At 44.5% G+C, this 18454-nt stretch overlaps 1 protein-coding gene across 1 annotated transcript; it reads right to left on the reverse strand.

Annotated features, from left to right (window-relative positions):
- Nucleotides 1-8045: 8045 nt before the first annotated feature.
- Ascl4 (achaete-scute family bHLH transcription factor 4) lies at nucleotides 8046-10165 on the reverse strand. The gene has a single exon (XM_015482799.2). It carries the CDS (start codon nucleotides 9311-9313, stop codon nucleotides 8888-8890), a length of 426 nt encoding a protein of 141 aa, XP_015338285.1. The 5' UTR covers nucleotides 9314-10165; the 3' UTR covers nucleotides 8046-8887.
- Between the last annotated feature and the right edge of the window lie 8289 nt (nucleotides 10166-18454).

Genomic DNA, 18454 nt, shown 5'->3' on the forward strand with positions numbered 1-18454 from the left:
GGTGTACAGCACCTGGAGTGGGGTGGGCGGGAGTTAAGTTCAAGTGTCCATGACTGATATCACCCTGGGCCAAAACTGCTTTGTGAAAGGCACAGACGCCACCTCACCAGATCTAGATGACTGAGGGCATCTCAGTTCTACTCTCCTTCAAACCTTGTTTTTTCCTGAGTTTTTATTCTTCCTCCCCCTCCCCAGAAATTCCACAAGGGGAAGAAAAGAAGGTCCTCTTTCCCTCTTTCTCTCCAGCCCTTCCTCTACTGCTCTTACTTTGGACTGGTTGCTTTTTAACTTTTTTTTTTCCCAAAATGATAAATGTTTTAGCCAGTTTTTTCATTGCTTTGGCCAAAACACCTGTCAACTTAGAGGAGGAAAAGCTTATTTGGCACTCACGGTTTTAGAGGTCTCAGTCCATAGACAGCTGACTCCATTGCTCTGGGTCCCAGGCGAGGTAGCACATCATGGGATGTGGGCCTGGTGTGAGAGAGAGGGGAAGGGGCCACAAGAAGAACAACCCTTCCATGAACACCCCCAGTGACCCACCTCCTCAGCCACTCCCCACCTGCCTACAGTTAGTCCCCAGCCTATTCAAACTAGGATGGATTGATCAGGTCATGGCTCTCATAATCCGATCATTCACCTCTGAAGAGTCCTGCATTAGCACAGGAGCTTTTGGGGGGCCTCCTCAAACCAAGCCATGACAATAAGGGTATTTTGGTTTTTATCCCAGGAAGCCACAGACAAAAGGAAATGAATAAATTTTTGAGCACCTATTCTTTGCTGCTTCACTCTTGAGGAACATGTGTTGCACATATCATTAATCCACATTCTAAATACTATAGAACTTTCCAGAGTTCAGCCATAAAACTTTTTTTTTTTTTTTTTTTTTTTTTTTTTTTTTTTTTTAAGAAAGAGTGGGGGAGAGAGAGAGAGAGAATTTTTTAATATTTATTTTTTTAGTTCTCGGCGGACACAACATCTTTGTTTGTATGTGGTGCTGAGGATCGAACCCGGGCCGCACGCATGCCAGGCGAGCGCGCTACCGCTTGAGCCACATCCCCAGCCCCATCAGCCATAAAACTTTAACCTATAAGTTTAAATAAGTTTCGTAAGAATTTTAACTGTTTCATTTCATCACAGGGAAGATTTGTGCAAATTTTTCAAGTCATTAAAAACTCTTGGCTCAATGTTCGGAAACCAGTCAGTACCCCTACTAAACCCATGTGGTCATACTTTTTATACAACCCTCCTCTTGTTTTCATTGCCATTGCCTATAAATAGCAGAGCCAACTCCGTCTTTAAGGACTTCACTGCCTTAGTAGGCAGGAGCTCCTGCCCTCCCAGTTCTTTACCTCTCCAGTTTCTGGGACCATCACTGGAGCTCAGAGTCCTTGAGGACGTGTCATCGTGGGTCTCTGAAATGAGCAGAGCTGTTTGACCCTGGAGACTTCGGGCTCAGAACCATCTTTGATGTACCATCCTTTCCTCCCCTGGGTCCTGTTATGTCATCCCAATTCTATTTGCCGTGAAACATGGAGAAAGCACAGTCTTCAAGTTCATCTCTGCTTCTCACTTGCATTTACTCTCAGTCCACTGCACCTTTTTGCCATGGTCTCTAGTGATCTTTAAATGGCTCCACCCAGTGGGTTTCCCTCACATGTAAACCACCTGATACCTCTGATTCATATGCTGCTGGCAACCGCTCGCTCCTTCATACAAATGTATATCCTTGTTTAATTGCCCTGATCTCATTCTAGCCTGGTTCTCCTTCCAACTCCTCCGACTCCCACTTCTTGGTCCTCTTCAGAAAGCTTTCTTCTGTCCCCCCTTCAGTGTAAGCCTGCCCCAACTTTGTTCTCTTTTTCTCGTCAATATTTTCCCTTGGAGATCTTAGTTACCGCGAATACTACCTCTACGTTCATGCCCCTCGAGTCTACAGTAACCTTGGCCTCCCTCTTACCATGACAGTAGCTTTTCTGATTACCTGTGGGCAAGAGTAGGTAGCCTATCAGCATTATAAATTAGGCATCCTTAAAACAAGACAATTACCTTTTAAACATGCTTTTCTTCCTGATTTCAATTGATGGGAATTCCCTAGAACTGTCTTGACTTCTCTCCTTTCCTCATCCCCCAGCCCCATCCTCTGAGTTGCCAAGACCTATCAGCTCTACCACGTTGTCTCCCAATCCCTCCCTCCCTTTCCATTTCCACAACCATTGCCGTAATTTAGGCCCCCACGTCACTTCCTCTCTCTAAATACTGAAATACCTTATCGGCCTTTGCTTCCAGCCACCAGAGTTGGGTGATCCTCAACTAGAGAGCAGTTTGTTCTTACACACACACACACACACACACACACACACACACACATATATACATTTCTCCTTTGGTTAAAAAATAAAGTCCATACTCAAGAGTCTGAGGCAGGAGGATTGAAAGTTTGAGGTCAGGGTGGGCAACTTAGCAAGACCCTGTCTCAAAATGAAAAACAAAAAGGGCTGGGGATGTAGCTCAGTGGTAGAGCACTCCTGGGTTCAATCCCCGGTACAGGGGGGAAAATCCAAGCTGTTTTGCCAGGCTCTGGATGTCTTCTAGAACCTTAGGCATCATTTCATGGTTTCTAGCCTCCTGTTACTCAGCCTGTTCTGCAGACATACTCCTGCCTTTTCAACCTCCCGGGTACTCTTGTGCCCTCTGCCTGCAGTTCCCATTCCATTTTCAGCTGCCCAATGCTTCTTCCCGGGAGGTCTTTCACCTTGTTTTCTGCTCACTTGAAGCTGGAACAAACCAATCTTTTCTCCGTATCCTGTATCCTCATCATGTTCCAGAGCAGGGGCCTGCCGTGCAGAGAGGCCTGGGCCGCAGTCCTCAGCTACCGGTTCTTGTAACCACATTGAAGAGATTTCAGATGCTTTGCACATATTAAATGCAGGGCTTTATTAGACTAGATAGGAAGAGGGCAAGAGGGAACACTCTCAAGGTAGAAAGGGACACAGTGGGTCCTCTCAGAGGAGAGTGATGTGTCCCTCCTGCCCTCCTGTTTTATTGGGTGTCCCAGGAAAATTTCCAGAGTCCTCCCCAGGTCCACCTCTTGACTTTTGACTGACAGTAGGACTGCATCAGACTTTCAAGTCCCCACTGTGTGTGGCCTTACCCCACAGAGGGGAAATTTTACTATTATGATGACTCTGGGCCACTTTGGCCCACACTGGCAGTTCTACCTGGAACTTGTTCTTACAGACTTCATGGTAAGGAGGCTTTGCTTCTACCTATCCTGTCTCCCCAAGTCCTGGAATCTGATCTGCCTAAAGATCACAAGAGTCTCTGCTTTGGGGAAAACTGTTCTTCTTATCAGCAGGGAGGAGTCTTATTTTGGGCCTGCATTTCTCCTGCAGAAATCAGGTTGTTTCTGAGGAATGTAGCATGTCACATTGATTCAATCCAGGCAGGGGTGTGACTTAATTGCTTTTGGTTGGTGTGGGGATTACCGGGGATTGAACTCAGGCACTCAACCACTGAGCCACATCCCCAGCACTGTTTTGTATTTTATTTAGAGACAGGGTCTCACTGGGGTGCTTAGTGCCCCACTTTTTGCTGAGGCTGGCTTTGAACTCTCGATCCTTCTGCCTCAGCCTCCTGAGCCACTGGCATCACAAGCATGCGACACCGGGCCCAGCAGTAAATTGCTTTTTAAAAGAAAGCATGTGGGGTCAGTACAGCAGGTCCCATTTATAGAATTACCCTCTTAACCTCATGTTCCCACTTTTAGGGAACAGACAGGTGCAAATGGTGGGAACAAGAGAATTCTATAAAACGGGCCCACGGTGCTGACCCCCACATGCTTTCTTTCCCAAGAAGCAATTTACCTGCAGCCCTGCCTGGCCTCAGTGGACAGGATATGTCATATTCCTCAGCAAACTACCTGTTCACTGCAGGAGAAATGCAGGCCCCAAGTCATGTCGGTCAGAGGAGCTCAAGTTACCCTTAAAGGGGAGACTTTTGTTACCCTTTTCACAGACCAGATCCTGAAAGTCTGGGAGATAAGGATAGTTCATCCTAATTCTTATAGAATCTATAAGAATGGATGGTTAATAAGCCAATTAGAAGTCAACATAGACCAAGGTGACCTTGAGTTGTCTGGCCTTGAGGTCTTGAAAGTCTGATGTCACCCTGCTGTCAGTCAAAAGTCAAGAGATGAACCTGGGGGCTGGGAACATAGCTCAGTGGCAGGGCACTTGCCTCGCACACGTGAGGCACTGAGTTTGATCCTTAGCACCGCACAAAAATAAACAAATAATAAAGGCATGATGTCCATCTACAACTACGAGAGAGAGGGAGAGGGAGAGGGAGAGGGAGAGGGGTGGGTGGCTCTGGGTGGAACTCTCTGGAAACTTCTCTGGGATCCCTAATAAAACTGGAGTGCAGGAGAGGCACATTGTCCACTCTCTCCTCTCTGAGAGGCCCCCACTTTCTCCCTAGTGAGTGTCCCCCTTCCCTTTTCCCATCCTTTCAATACACCCATTCCTGTTCCTCTGAGTGCTATGTCTGAAATCTTTCTGATTTGGTCCCAAGAATCAGGGTTTGAAGGAAGGGTCTTTGCATCATCTCAGTTGCCAGGAAGGACCCAGCTCTGAAATACCACCACTCTTGTCTACTAACTATCAATAGCACTTTTCAGTTAAGACATCACTTATACCTCTCGTACCTGTTTTCTTCAATTTAAGGGGAAATGGCCCTGCTTTCCCACCAGTACGCAAAATTCGTCAAGTTCCAATCCCACAAAAAATTATAAAGCTTTTTTTAAAAAATTAGGAATGATAACAGCAACCAGGACTAATAAATAAATAAATAATAAAAGGAGTAGGCTTCAGCTCCAGGTTGTCCCATTCTAGTGGGGAAAAGAGAAATAGAGGAACTGAAAGCCACTGTGCCCTGGGCAGGAAGCAGTGTGCCTTAGTAGAGGACTTTGCACACACCAGATGCTGGTGTTTTGGAGCTAGATTAGGCTAAAAGATAGTGCAGTCCAATCTTCAGGTGCCCTAGCGCAGAGAACTGAGACCACAGAAGTCAGGGACTTGCCCAAGTCACTAAGTCAGTGAGACCCAGCCCCAGGGCCAGGGCACACCCTGCCACAGCCCCTCCTTCTTCTTTTTGCTCAGGAGTGGAGTGTCATTTCCACAACACGCCCCTCTGCTCCGTGGCTTCCACAGAATGTGTTGGGAATTTATTATCTTGTTCTTTTTTTTTTTTTTTTGAGAGAGAGAGAGAGAGAGAATTTTAATATTTATTTTTTTTAGTTTTCGGCGGACACAACATCTTTGTTTGTATGTGGTGCTGAGGATTGAACCTGGGCCGCACGCATGCCAGGCGAGCGCGCTACCGCTTGAGCCACATCCCCAGCCCTATCTTGTTCTTTTGGAAAGCATAGTTGTTCTCTGGTTTAATGTAGTGATTGGCACAGGAAGAGTGAAGTTCAAATTTTTTTTTTTTTTTTGGTACCAGCAATGGAGCCCAGGGGCACTTAACTAACCCCTGAGCCACATCCCTACCGATTTTTTAAAAAATATTTTTTAGTTGTAGTTGGACACCATACCTTTATTTTATTTATTTTTATGTGGTGCTGAGGAGCAAACCCAGTGCCTTGCACGTGCGAGGCAAGCGCTCTACCACTGAGCTACAACCCCAGCCCCCTGATTTTTATTTTGTATTTCGAAACAGGGCCTTGCTAAGTTGCTTAGGGCCTCACAGAGTTGCTGAGGCTTATGTTTTAAAAGCTTTCAATTCTACAATGGCATTCCTCCAGTGAGCTACCAGGAAGGTTCCAGAAAAACTGCCTGTTTTGTTTTTTTTTTTCCTCTAAAAAGATTCTGTGGTTAAGATGGGGACCCCCCCCCCCCCGCCCAAGCTGGTTTTTCCAAATCGTTGCCTTATTCTCAATAGGATTTCAAACAAAACCACCTTAAGTCTCCCAGTGATTTGGCTGACTGTCCTCTGACTCAGCCAGGCAGGTAACCTGGGTGTTTTCCTAATTTTTTCCTAATTAGCAAATTCACCTCCCTTAGGCTGGCTCCATGGAAGTCCCCCTTTGGAATAACAACCAGCCCAGAGACCAAAATAGAGGAGGGATTTGTGTGAGAGTGTGTGTGTGTGTGTGTGTGTGTATATATGTGACTGAGTAATCTGTGAGAGAAGTTAGCCATTGCATCTTGCTAAATCCACCCAGAAGGCACCGTTCTTAAGAAAAAAATTTAGTTATGAATCATTCATTACACAGCATTTCTCTGTGGTCCACAACAAGCCGTTATTATATCAGCAATTATATATTTTAACATGGAGTTAGCATTCCAGGGGCAAATCATTTATTTCTCTGGAACCTTCACAAAGAAGGCGAAATCCTAATAACCTGGTCACTCTCTCCTTTTAAACACTGAAGAGATCACACTGGTCCCACCCAGAAGTTATTCTTCATGCAACTTTATTCTCTGTGCAACTGAGAAATAGTACAGGACTTTCTCCAAATATGACAAAAGCTAATGGTTGATGAGCACCTTACAGATTATCAAGGCTCTCCCCCTCCCCCTCCTGCAAAGAGAAGAGATGAGGAAAGAGTAGCAGAGGGCGCTGGGCCACCCAGCTAGCAAATCACAGCAAGAGAGCACAGTGCAGAAGAAATCCTGGGTTTGGGGATCAGACAGACTCAGGATTGGGTCTATCACCCTCTTTGAGTTTCATTTTTTTTTTTTTGGACTTTTTTTTTTTAATTTATTTTTTTTTTATTTTTTTCAGTTTTCGGCGAACACAACATCTTTGTTTTGTATGTGGTGCTGAGGATCGAACCCGGGCCGCACACATGCCAGGCGAGCGCGCTACCTCTTGAGCCACATCCCCAGCCCCTGAGTTTCATTTTTTTAAAGCAAAAATAGGAGCATTCCCTGTCTTACAGATTTTTGAGGATGGGACAAAATGTGAAAAGCACACAACTAAAGTCCTGGCATGTAAAAGCTCGTCAGTGAAAAACAGCTTCCCTAACATCTATAAAACCTGCCTCATGAAGCCCATGTGGAGATGAAGTGAAACAACACCTGGGAAGTGCTCATTCCTTCTCCTACTAAATGCCCCTTACCAAAGCCGCCTCCAGGGAAAGAGAAGCTCAGCACATTGGAAGACACTAAAGAGAACTTTATAAACTGGGCACCTTTATAAATGCATGCCTGTAATCTCAATGACTCAGGAGGCTGAGGCAGGACGATCCCAAATTCAAGGGAGGCTGAGGCAGGAAGATCACAAATTCAAGGGAGGCTGAGGCAGGAGGATCACAAGTTTGAGGCCAGCCTCTGCAACTTACCGAGGCCCTAAGCAACTTAGCAAGACCCTGTCTCAAAATAAAAGTTGGGATGTGGCTCAGTGGTAATATGCCCCTGGATTCAATCCCTGCTACAGAGAGAGAGAGAGAGAGAGAGAGAGAGAGAGAGAGAGAGAGACTGACTTTATCTTCATATGTTAATATTCATCTAATTTATCTGCTGAATTCATGCTTCTCAGAAAAATACCCAGGATTAATTTTTGGTTTTTGGTAGTAACAACTGAACCCAAGGGGTAGTAACAGCTGAACCCTAGGGCATGCTAGGCAAGCACTCTACATCCCCAAGCCCCTAGATTGAATATTTTTAAAGTAACTGGTAACAACCAAAATCACTGGGTAATTTCAATATGCCTGAAAGCCCTCAAGGATAAAACGTTTGATGATGTGACAAGCTCAATCCATCCCTTGTCTCACATTCCTTCCCCAAATCCAGTTCTATCAAAAACTGTAAAGTATGCCTGGTGCAGTGGCACAAGCCTGTAATCCCAGCAGCTCCCAAGACTGAGGCAGGAGGATAACGAGTTCAAAGCCAGCCTCAGCAAAAGCGAGGCACTAAGCAACTGGATGGGACCCTGTCTCTAAATAAAATACAAAATAGGGCTGGGGAAGTGGCTTGGTGGCTGACTGCCCCGAGTTCAATCCCCAGTCCCCCCCTGCCCCCCCAAAAGCACCAAGTATATTTTCATTTTATTTTAAAGTCCCAGTGTCACTTTAATCAGATTCTTAGGTGGAGTGAGAACTACAAAGGTGAACACAAAGAAAAGGAAAAACGGCGGACAAAAGCGACTGAGTGGGAAAAGAAGTCATACAAATCTGGGTTCTCTTCCAAAGAGCTCGTTAACACCAAGACGTACTGTTGGTTAAATGCTACGAAGTTTTCAAGTAGCCACTTATTGATTAAAAACAGTGTGCACCAAACAGAATGTCCTGGCTGGACCATCATTTACAGATTCATTGGTGTGTGCTGAAGTCCTGCAGCGTGCCCTGGGACTTCGGCTCAGAGTCGCCTTCCCCCAAAGCGCCGTGCCAATTAGATTTCTGAAGCAATTTCCAAAGTAAGGAGTGCAAGGAGAATGGTCCTCTCACCTAAAGGACGGTCGCGCGCGGGGGAGTGGGTGTGGGTGGCGGGGTAGGGTGAGGGTAACATTCTTGGATTAATGTTTAACTTAACCCATATCACGAACTGTGGGAAATTCCACTTCTTACCGCCCTGAGTCGTCAGAATAATCCTATTTAGAACGAGGCGCTCAGAACCTGGAACAGTTTGCATTTGCGTTTAAAAATAAGGGAAAAAGATTTCCCTAAAAGCACCTCTAAGTTGCCGGCACGTAAGCAAAAAGGGCGCGGGGGAAAAAGCCCCCAAATGGCAGACCCCCTTTTCCCCATAAGCAAATCACTTATTTTTCCTAAGATTTAGGCCCGGAGAAGAAACCAGATTAAAAATGCGAAGCGCGTTTGGAGAGGAGTCCAGGCTGCCCCGGCGGCGGCGGGGGGCGCGGGGCCGGGCCAGGCCGGGAGGTCGGGGCGCTAGCCCGCACCCTCCGGCTCGCTGCAGGGCGAGGGCGCCGACGAGGCCTTGGACTCGCCGTCGCTGTTGCATTCGGCCCTGCGCTGGGGGCCGGCCGGGCCCTCGTGTCCGCGCGCGTGGCGCTCCAGCAGCTCCTGGAGGTGCTTGATGTAGCTGACGGCGGCGCGCAGCGNCCGCAGCCGCTCGCGCTCGTTGCGCTGGCGGAGGAAGGCGGGATCCAGGGCGCAGCGCAGCGGTGGGGGTGGGCGCGGCCGTCCCCGCGCGCAGCCCCGCTGCGCCCGCTCCCAGCACGCGGCGTCCAGACGCACTGAAACCCTAAAGGGGTCCCTCGGCGGGAGCAGAGGCAGGGTCCCTGGCACGCCCAGGGGCGCAGTGCGCAGCGCATACTGAAGGGTCAGCAGTCCGGCTGACTTCCGTTTCTCCATCAATTTGCCGAAAAGCAAATAGATCACTCAAGAAATTAATCTCTCAACCGAAAATGAGGCTTAAAACCTGGTCTCATCCAGATTGTGGTCCATCCAAACAGCCTGGCACCGCTGGTCTGTCTTTGGAAAAGTTTTTTTGGGGTCTGGAAACTAGGTTCCAGAACAGGCTTCAAGGAAACTTTGCATGGCTTCCGAAATTCACTGCACTCCTCGATCGCTATAAAAATCCAGGCCAGAAGTGGTAGACAGATACAGGACCCTCCTCCCCCGCGCCAATCCACTCTTGAATTCCCGTCTTCGCCTCTGATCTTATTTCAAAAGATAAGAAAGGGGGGCTCCTCTGCTCGTTCCCCTAGCCTGGATATGTGGGCGCACACCAAACAGTAATCATCCAGAGCCACCAACGCTTTTCAATTCCTGTAATACACCGTTCTGGGGCTTCAAGAGATGAGGGGGGTTTTTTTGCAAGCAGCCTAGGAATCTTGAAGGTTTGAGAACTCTTCCTAGGAACCTACCGGTCTCCTGGCGGGGAGCGAATGTTTACCCGAGGCTTTCTCCTTGAAAATCAAGACTTGACTGCCCCGTGGTTTCCGGCGTCCAGGTCTAATGGAAAGAGCTTTTAGAGTGTTTGCAAACTTACACTTGCTCTTTCATTTCTGGGGAGGTGGAGGGAAGCGCTCATCAAAGGGAAGACTGCTCTCTTGTGGTTAGAAGATGTGTCAAAACAAGGAGGACCCCCGGGGAAGCTCGTTTTCTTCTCCCAAACCAAATCTTTTAAAAACCCAGTTAGACACTTTTTGAAAGGAACACGAAAAAATACATTCTTTAGAAAAGAATATAAGGGCCCGCATATTATGTTCCAGCGTCTGTTTGACTCAGGGTGCTTTGGTCTCCAGGCTACTTTTTAACATCAAAAGACTGAACAGTAACAGACACTTTTAGCCTGTTATTTCTCACAGTGCTTACTGTAAACACAATTTCAGTACAGTTTCCCGACCTGTTCTAATCCCATGCAGGATGTAAGGACATCGTCTTTCCTTAGCACAGAGTATTTTTCCATTGTATTCTTCTTACAACCACCACCACCACCACCACAACAACAATTTATTTTCTCCCTTGGGGACAGAGAAACAACGTTTGAAAAGTGGGGAGCCCCAGTTCCACATTAAAAAAAAAGGATGGCTTTGAAGACTTGTCTTTTTAACACACGACCAAAAAATGAATAATTAATCCATTCGTGTTGGTAAAGGGCTTTGAAGATAAAAGTGTCATTAAAAATCCAACTGTACTGGTTAATGTCAAAGAATGTGTTATCACGCTGAAAATCAGATTTCCTGTTCTGCAAATCAGCACATTAAAGCATCTTCTACTTTAAAAGTCCAACTTAAAAACAAGAGAAGCAAAAACCCCCTACGTTTATGATCAGACCTTTTGTCGATTCCTTGGGAGACAAGGTGTAGCCCTAACATGTTTTTTTGACAAGTCCTGTGCTTCCCTGTTTACTCTAAGATGATCTGCCCCAAGCAACTGGAAAAACATTTCCATCAAGGCAAATAATAGAGAAATAATTATTCCTTTCAGGCATAAGTTAGTCACATTTTATAAAGTGTAGCTCCCTTATACTGGCAAACAACCTACCCTGTTGTGGCGATTTCTCCGTAGAATTGAGGACTCTCTTCCTATTAGGAGAAAAGCCCCTCAGAGAACCAGGTAGGCTTTTAAGTCACAAGCTATTTTTTTTTTTGGTTATGTCAAATATTTTGCTCTTTATACTAAGAATGACAAGAAGAAATCGAAGTATTTTAAACAGGGAGGTGACATAGATTTGTATTTCAAAAAAATCATTTTAAATTGAACATGGTGGCACACACTTGTAATCGCAGCAATTCAGGAAGGCTGAGGCAGGAGGATTGCGAGTCGGAAGTCCGCCTGGGCAACACAGCTAGATCCTGTATGAAAATAAAATAAAAAGGACTGGGAATGTAGTTCAGTGGTAGAGCATTCCTGGGCTCAATCTGTAGTGTAGAAAAAAAAAGAAAAATATCACTCTTCTGAACAGTGAAGAGTAGCTTGGAGGGGAGCACAGAGAAAAACATTTGCAACCAGGTCAGGCAAGGATGAGACGAAGGACTTGAAGCATAAATTGCTGCAAGCTTAAGGGAAGGAAACTATTGACATTAACAAACTTAAGCATGTACGCACTCCTAGAGATCAAACCTAGGGCCTTGCCCATGCTTTGCCTCTGAGCTATATCTCTAGCCCTTGAAATTAATAGTGCACACCACATACTCTTTGATCCAAAGATTTCTATACCTTTGCCTTACAAAAACGAATGCCCCAAGCTGGGTGTGGTGGTGCACGCCTGTAATTCTGGCTTCTTGGAAGACTAAGGCAGGAAGGATCACAAGTGCAGCCTGGGCAACTTAGCAAGACCCTATCTCAAAAGTTTAAAAAGGCGCTCATGTGGGAGGCCCTGGGTTCAATCGCCAGCACAAAAATAACAACAATACTGGTACAACAGTGTACCAGTATTGGTTTATAGGTACAGTATGTTTACTGTACCATTGGTGGTGGCCAAAAAGAAAAAAAGGTGTGGAGGGAGGAAATAGCCTTAATGTCCAATTCATAGGGACAGGGTTAATACTTTTAGACTATAATGCTATTACTGAAAATAATGAGATCTATATGTAAGAACTTGCATATATCTATGATGTGTTAAAAATCATAGAGTAACAATTATAGCATGAACATAAAACAATCCTACCTGATGCATATGTCTTTATGCGTTTGTGTGAGCACAGAGAATGAAATGGAAAGGCACAAACTTGGTCAGTGGCTGCCTGAAAATTGTGGCATTGGGGCTGGAGGAGTGTCCATTTTTCTTTATAGATCTTTCTACTGTTTCACTCACTTCAAACAGTGCATATTACTTTCTTAAAAAGCTAAGTTTAATATAATAAGAGAAAATGGATAGAACACTCAAATGACACTAATAAAAATCAAGCCAACAGATTTATCAATATAGTTGACAGTTTAAAGCACCGGAACCAGGTTTTCCTATTCCTTAAACATTCTGTCTCTGAGGAAGAAGTATGTACAGGAACACACACACACACACACATCAATACCACACAAAAAAAGGCCAGATCTTCATTCTACAGTTTTGACCCAGATAAATATTTTCTCCTACTTAAAGATATCTCACATAAGGCTGGTGTTATGGTTTTGATTTGGAATGTCCCCAGGATCTCATGTGTACAAAGGTGGGGCTCTTAGGCAATAATTGGATCATGAGGGCTCTGACCCCATTGGTGGATTGATCCTCTGATAGCTGATTGGAGCACTGGGAGGCGGAGGTGGTATCTGTATATCTTCTTCTTACTCCCTCCCCCGCTTTCTTTCTGTACTTCCAGATGCTTTTCTCTGTTTCCTTCACCTTCTTTCCACCGTGATGTTCTGCTCACCTCAGGCCCCAAGAAATGGAGACAGCTGATTATGGACTCAAACCTCTCAACCCATGAGCCAAATAAATCTGTCTTTCACTAAGTTGTTCTTGTCAGGTATTTTTGGTCGCAGTGAGCAAAAGCTGAGTAACACAGCTGGCGAGATCAGATTACAGATATACTAAACCACAGGAACATTTGGGACTGATGTGTGGTCCTCTTTTTTTTATTTAATATTTTTTAGTTTTTGGTGGACCTTTATTTTATTTATTTTATTAATTTATTATGATTGCGGTGCTGAGAATTGTACCCAGGGCCTCACACATGCTAGGCAAGCGTTCTACCACTGAGCCACCACCCCAACCCCAATGTGTGTGGTCCTCTTTAGATGTGTTCATAAAGGGAAGGATGGGCACTCACTAAAGGCCGGGCTCAACAGATTTAAAAAGTATCTTTAAGGATGAGGAACCCTTCCACCCCTAACACTCAGATCCTTCATTACCTGCTTAAAACAGGACAGTCAAAAAGATTGAGGTTGACTCTTTCTTCGTTATATATGATGTCTTACAGATTTGGGTTTCCTGGGCTCATGGCACCAAGGTGTACACACCCTTTTGACCCTGTGCCTGTAATTTGCCTCAGGTATGAGAAGTGGGGAACAGGGATCCATATATTACGACCTCATGCTAGATGTAAGTCTTTTCCTATGTGTAGTTAACTAAATCTCAAATCGATCATCTACCATGATTGAATTCAACAAGTCCTTTTCTATATAGCTCAAGTATTAACTATCTGTAGAACCATGTGCAATAGCCACCAAATATAACTAAATCTCTAGACTCCTAAGAGTACTGTGGGCCACATTTGGCATCATCAGATTCATCTGGAAGGAGAGGTCAGGAATGACAGCTTGGAGTAGGGCATAATTAGGCATTTACCTCCCTGGGAATCACTGTGCTAATCTAGGTAGCAACCCACACAGCTGCTCCCCACCGCCCCACCACGGCCTAGTAACCACACAGGTGCAAAGGAACAAGACTCACACCATAGTGTGGCCACTGCTCTGACTGAGAAGTCACTTACCCATTAGGAGCCAATACATCATATAACCTCTCCACAAACAGTTTCCAGGAAGCCTGGAGGGCTGAGTTACACAGAGTCCATGCACAGAGAAGCCCCAAACTATCTTTCCCCAACAGGCCTTTACAGTTGTGTCAATCTACATATAATTCATGAATCAAGTGATTGGTGTGGGTGAGGTTACCTAGCAGCAGAATGGACCTTCTACCTTTATCAGGTTTTCAGAGGACCTGAGAACAGAAGGTCAATTGTCAATCAGAGCCGGAAAGCTGTTTTAATCCTTACACATATCATTGCACTCTGAAGAGTATATATACATATATATAAAATTTACAGAAAAATTCAAAGAACCATAAGTATTTAGGTACAACTTATTACTGTTTTTGCTGTTCTCAAGCACTATTTGAATTTTTAAACTTGTCTCTGCAGTCCTTTGTCAGATAGAAATTTAAAGTTTTCAAAATAGTTTTATTAGTTGTTGATGAAATTTTTTATTTTATTTAATTATTTGTATGTGGTGCTGAGAATTGAACCCAGTGCCTCACACATGCTAGGCAAGTGCTCTACCACTGAGTCACAACCCCAGCCCATAAAACGTTTTTTATTTTTTGTTTTAATACTGAGGAATGAACCCAGAGGAGCTTTACCATTGAGCTATACCCCCAGACCTTTTTATTTTTCATTTTGAGACAGTCTTGAACTTGCCACCCTCTGCCTCAGTCTCCAGAGTTGCCGAGGTTAAGGCATGCGCCACTGTACCCAGCTTCCAGCAGGAGTTTTCCCTTCATTTTTGATAGTTGTAGGTGGGCAGAATGCCTTTATTTGTTTATTTTTATAGGGTGCTAAGGATCGAACCCAGTGCCTCACATATGCTAGGCAAGCTCTCTGCCACTGAGCCCCAGCCCTAGCAGGTGTTTTTAAAAGATGATTTTGTAGTGTTTCTTAAACTGTAACTATATTGTCTACTAATGGACGACTGATAGTCTTGCATTTCCCTTTGAAATATAAATCATTCCTTTTTCTTATTGAGTTTCACTGCCTGAGATCTCCATTCTGATGCTAACACTAGTAGTGATCACTGGCATCCTTTTATTTTAATGAGATAGCTTCTGATATTTCACCATCTCACAGGTTTTTTGTTTGTTTGTTTGTTTTATTTTTGGTGCTGGAGATTGAACCCAGGGACACTTAACCACTCAGCCACATCCCCAGCCTTTTCTATATTTTATTTAGAGACAGAGTCTTGCTAAGTTGCTGAGACTGGCTTTGAACCTGCGATCCTCCTGCCTTGGCCCTTTGAGCTTCTGGGATAATAGGCATGACCACTGCACCTGGCTCACAAATATTCTTTACCAAATTAAGGAAATGTTCTTCTTCTTTTTAATTTTGTTTAAAAATTTTTAGTTGTATATGGACACAATACCTTTATTTTGTTTATTTACTTTTTTAAAAAATGTGGTGCTGAGGATCACACCTATTGCCTCACACATGTTAGGTGAGCGCTCTTTAACATTGTAGCCCCTAACCCTGAGCCTTTCCACCTATTTTGCCAGCCATAGTTTTTCCCCCCATGGTGTTTCCCGCTATCTGAAGTACTACATATTTGAATTATTTATTTGTTCTCTGTCTTCTTCTGTTATAATGTTAAGCTCCATCAGGCCAGGTATTTTCTGCCTGTTTGCTTTTATCAGAATTTCATGTAAATGGACCCATAATATGTAATCTTTTGTGTCTGGTGTCTTGCACTTAGCCTAATAAAGTGTTTTTTTTTTTTAATTGGTTTATTTATTTATTTATTTATTTTTTAAACATCAGAAATTTATTGGTGGCTCAAAACATTACATTGATCTTGACATATCATATATCATACATTTGTTTCAAATGGGGTATGAATTCTTATTTTTCCCCCATGTACAGATTGCAGGATCACATTCATTATACAGCCACGTTTATACATACTGCCAAACAAGTGTTTGTTTTATTCTGCTGCCCCTCCTATCCCCTTCCTATCCCCCCACCCCTCCCCTCCCCTCCTTTCCCTCTACCCCATCTACCATATCTCATTTCTCTCACTCTCATTTTTTTTCTCCCCTTTGCCTCACATCCTCTTATATGTATTTTTGTATAACAATGCGAGTCTCCTTCCCTCTTCTGTGCAATTTCCTCCTCTCTCTCCCATTCCCTCCCACCTCTCCTCCCTATTTGATGGTAATCTTCTTCTCATGCTCTTCCTCTCTGCCTAATAAAGTTTTTTGAGTTCCATAGAGGTATTGATAACTTGTTTCTTTTTATTGTTGTGTAGGAGTATTATTATTTTTTATTTTATTTTTAGGTGGTGCTGAGTATCAAACATACGGCCTCATGCATGCCAGGCAAGCACTCTACCACTGAGCCCCAGCCCCAGCCCAGATTCCACAATATTAATACACTATAATTATTCCACTCACTAGCTGTTAGACATTGGGTTGTTTCCAGTTGTGGGCTACTGTGAATAAAGCTACTATGAACACTTGTGTATATACTTTTGTACTTATGTTTTTATTTCTCTTGAGTAAATACCTAGGAGTGTAATTACTGAATTGTATGGTCTAAGAAATTGTCAAGTTGTTTTTGAAAGGGGCTGGAGCAGTTTGCATACTGTTAGCAATGTGTGAGGGGTCCAGGAATTTGCTCCACGTATACACTAGTACTTGTTATGGTAGTTCTTTTTAATTTTTCCATTTGTAGAAGGTGTGTAATGTTAGGTGCAGGACAGGCTGAACTAAGTTGTGTGCAGGGCAGGCTGAACGAATGTTAGCTGCAGGATAGCCCACACACCCAAACCCCCCTCTGTCTGGTCCTTTATCACCTGTTTGCATCAAGTCTGAACACTCAACCCCACTCAAGCCTGAACACTCGACCCCCACCCATCTGGTACAAGAGAAACCCACCTCTGACCCCTGCCCCATCTGCCTGAAGGCAGAAGATGACACCCTTAGCAACTACTGTATTATCCAATCGCTGTACGCCAACAAGGCAGCTTGCAAACCCAAAGACCCCATTAGATTTTGGCTAAAAACTCCCTCCTGCTGGGCCCCTCTCTCTTGCTCTTGCCCTCTCTTTCTTCTCTTGCTCTATCTCTTGCTGTCTCTCTTCTCTCGCTTTCTCTTTTTCCTCCCCCTTTGCACTGCTGCAATAAAGATCTCTTGGTCGCTCTGAGTGTTGTGGTCACTTTCCTTTCATGTAATGTTACCTCCAGTGCTTCATTTGCATTTCCTTAATACCTAAAGATGCTGCACATCTTGTTTGCTTAATTACTATTTACCTATTTTCTTTAGTGAAGTGGCTGTTCAAATATTTTGCACAATTTAAAAAACTGAGTTGCTTGTCTTCTTATTGACTTTAAAAGGTTATTTATTATAGACACAAACACAAATTCTGTGTTTGTTCTAAAAATGTTTTCTCTTAGCCTCTTCATCTTGTTGACAGTGTCTTTTCAAGAAAAAAAGTTTTGATTTTGATGAAATTCAATTTGTAAATTTTTAGTTTGTTTTGTGCTATATTTTCTTCTATGTAAATATGATAGTTTTAGTTCTTAAATTTATCTGACCTGATTTTTCCAATTCATCTTTACATCTCTGTGCTTAACAATATTGCCAAAACAAACAAACAAACAAACAAAAAAACAGGTGCTGAAACCTGTTGCAAGTGTTTGGACATTAACACAGGTGGCCGATCTCTAGGCCCCAGGTATTTTAGGGAATGCTGTGGCACCTCTTTGTAGTGTGATTGACATTTCTATCTGATCAACAAGACAAGGAAACCAGTGTGACCTGTCCCATTCAGTGATAAGTTCCCTCATAGGAATGTGCTCTCTCCTTATGGGAAGTCAAGCTAGGAACACATTACAGAAATTGACCTCACCCCTCTTCTCATCCAAAACGTTTTGCTTACTTCTGCACTGGTGAATTCCCCACTAAGCTACAAGCTATCCAAGGCAGATTCGGGTGTCTTGTTTTCTATCTCTATGTTTGAGACGTATTTTAGTAAACATCTTCTGGATGACAGGAAGACTCCCTGGGTCTGCTGTTCTGCTGTAATGGAAGATACCAGAAGGTGTGGTGCAGTTTCCATGTCCACTCCTCATTAAGTTCAGAATCATTTTCCTGCAATATTTAAAGCCTTCGTAGTACGCCCCAGCCTTTAGCACAGCGCCTGGCATGCAGTAAGGAACGGAGAGCAAAATGAGAACTTTTGTACAAAGTCCCAAAGCCACCATTGGGCAACCTTCAGGCGTCACATGCGGTGAAAAACACTGGGGATGGAATCCCAATTCCTCGGGGCCACACAGCCAACTCCCTGGTTAAGCCCTTTATTTCGAAAATTTCGGGTTTGCGTGGACCCATGGATGCCTCCCTGTTAGGAGCGAGCCGCGAAACGCGAAGCCCGGGATCTGAGAACTTCGTGGATTCAGAATGCTCACGCCGCGTGCACCGCAGCACGGGTCGCCTAGCAACGGCGGGTCGATCGCTCGGCGCTCGACCAGATCGGGCCGGCTTGGAGACGCGGCGCTCCGTGCGGAGCCTCTCGCGGCCCGCCCCCTCCGGCCCGGGTCCCCGAGGTGCGCACGCGCAGAGGG

The sequence above is a fragment of the Marmota marmota genome, unplaced genomic scaffold, assembly GCF_001458135.2.
Source record: "Marmota marmota marmota unplaced genomic scaffold, marMar, whole genome shotgun sequence".
NCBI classification, from domain to species: domain Eukaryota; kingdom Metazoa; phylum Chordata; class Mammalia; order Rodentia; family Sciuridae; genus Marmota; species Marmota marmota.